Source organism: Austrofundulus limnaeus, unplaced genomic scaffold (genome assembly GCF_001266775.1).
Source record: "Austrofundulus limnaeus strain Quisiro unplaced genomic scaffold, Austrofundulus_limnaeus-1.0 Scaffold157, whole genome shotgun sequence".
NCBI lineage: Eukaryota > Metazoa > Chordata > Actinopteri > Cyprinodontiformes > Rivulidae > Austrofundulus > Austrofundulus limnaeus.
The window spans coordinates 775511-777668 of record NW_013952559.1 but is presented as its reverse complement, the minus strand read 5'-3'; the positions used below and the strand labels follow the sequence as shown (position 1 = coordinate 777668).

The 2158-nt window shown below is 42.4% G+C and overlaps 1 protein-coding gene across 1 annotated transcript in view; it reads left to right on the top strand.

Annotated features, from left to right (window-relative positions):
- The window catches only part of smg6 (SMG6 nonsense mediated mRNA decay factor), a gene marked incomplete in the record, with an annotated part of 17277 nt that overhangs the window by 11288 nt on the left and 3831 nt on the right, over window positions 1-2158 (top strand). The window contains 5 exon segments of the mRNA XM_014016924.1: window positions 451-670; window positions 796-972; window positions 1082-1246; window positions 1568-1712; window positions 1803-2065. Of these exon segments, the coding sequence (XP_013872378.1) occupies window positions 451-670; window positions 796-972; window positions 1082-1246; window positions 1568-1712; window positions 1803-2065 (970 nt within the window).

The following is a 2158-nucleotide window of genomic DNA, read 5'->3' as shown; positions in this document are numbered from 1 at the left end:
TATATACATATACATACATCAAAATATTTACGTAAATATAACAAATATGCATCAACAAAAAATAAAATAAATAAAAATAATCATTAAAAACTAACATTTTTCATTCCAATGAACACCCAAAAGAGAAAAAAACAAAAAGACACAAACCAAAGTAAATTATTCAAACATAGGCATTAAAAACTAACATTTTTCATTCCAATGAACACCCAAAAGAGAAAAAAAAAAAAAGACAAAAACCAAAGTAAATTATTCAAACATAGGCTGCCCATAACTTTTCAAAAACAAAGTTTTGACCCTTCTTCTAAATGAATGAATAGTACCAGTAGTTTTGAGGTCCTTTGCTAAACAGTTCCAGATTTGTTTAATCTCAGAAGAGTTTAAGTGAACAAAAACAAAACAACATAAAAACATCCTGCAGGCAGCTTTACTTGTGGTTTTCTAACTACCAAGGGGCAGTCCTGATGTTTGGCAGTGCCTGGCTGACTTGTGTAATGTCCTGGCACACGTGGACCACGAGGAAGTACCTCTGTACAAAGTCGACAGTGATGAAGGTGAGGGAGACGAGGAGCTGACGTTACTTCAGCTGAAGGAAGACAAGCTGCTCGCTGGCTTTGTACCTCTGTTAGCTGCACCGCAGGAGCCGTGTTACACAGATAAACACACCGACATGGTGAGTGGGCGTCATTTCATTATTCTGTGTTCATTTGCATTATGCAGTAACAGCGTATGTTGCACCTTTTAATCCTTCAATATGTGTGTGTTCATGTACATACGACCTTCATCCTCTTTCCTCAGGCGATAGCAGCAGATTGTAAGAGAGTGACGGTACTGAAGTATTTTCTAGAGGCTTTGTGTGGACAGGAAGAGCCTCTGCTGGCCTTCAAGGGAGGCAAATACATCTCTGTTGCAACTTGTCCTCCACCTCAACACTCCGACACGAGGAGCAGGGAGAGCTCTCCAACAGAGAAGGAGGTGACTCCTGTTATTAGCTAATCTTCCCCCAAACGGCAAGCTGGATTAAAGTTTTCATATGATTGAACCTCCACACTTTGTTTCATCTTCCTCTGTGTCCATTCTGCAGTCTGACGATGTCATACTCGAGGCAGCGTCGTCCCCCTCTGCGTCAGGAGAGGAGGATTTCGAGGAGACGGGAGACAGTGAGAACGACATCAGAGAGCTAAAGGCGCGGCGCCACGCCCTGGCTAGCAAACTGGCCCAGCAGCAGAAGCGCAGGGACAAAATCCAGGTGAAACAAGCAGATTAGTTTAATCTCAAACATCATGAATCAAAAGTTGTGTTTAGTTGGAAAAATCTCTCTAAACCAGTGTTAAATTTTACAAACCTGACTCTGTGTAAACAGGTGTTTTCAGTTTTAGCTTRTTTTGAAGGTTTTTGACCCTACTACACAGCTTTGACATGGTTCTTGGTGGTTTTCAGTACTTTTCAGCCCTCCTAGACCCATGTCACATGGTTTTTACTGGCTTTTGGTGGTTTTGAGTGTCACGTATGTATGAATCAAACAGGTAAACTGAGCTTTGTTGAGTTAGTTTTGGTGTGTTTGTTTCAGGCCGTGCTGCAAACTGGTGGACAGCTGGAAATGGAAGTAAAGCCTTTGTTTTTGGTGCCAGATACCAACGGGTTCATTGATCACTTGGACGGCCTGAAGAAACTCCTCCAGTGTGGAACATACATAATAGTTGTGCCCCTCATTGGTAAGAAGGACAAGACTACCTCAAAAAGCAGGTATTTTGTGTAGAAACTATTTTCTTCTAACATGATTTTTATTTTATGTTTCCTGCCAGTGATCACAGAGTTAGATGGCTTGGCTAAAGGCCAGGACACTTTTGGTGGAGGAGTGGGGTTAGYGGGGCGCGGCACCGGCAGCCGTAGCACTTATAATATCAGCGTGGCCCACATGCGGGGTGTTCAGGAAAAGGCTCGGTTAGCTGTGGCGTTTTTGGAGAAAGGATTCGACGCCAGGGAACCGTGCCTAAGAGCCCTGACGAGCCGAGGATATCCGCTCGAGTCGATTGCCTTCCGCAGTGAAGACACCTCCGGACAACAGGTAAAGAACTTTACTCTATAAAAGTGACACTAAATAAAAGGGATCCACGATTTGATAAATATTTATTTTAACTGTAAAATAAAGACTGTAAAA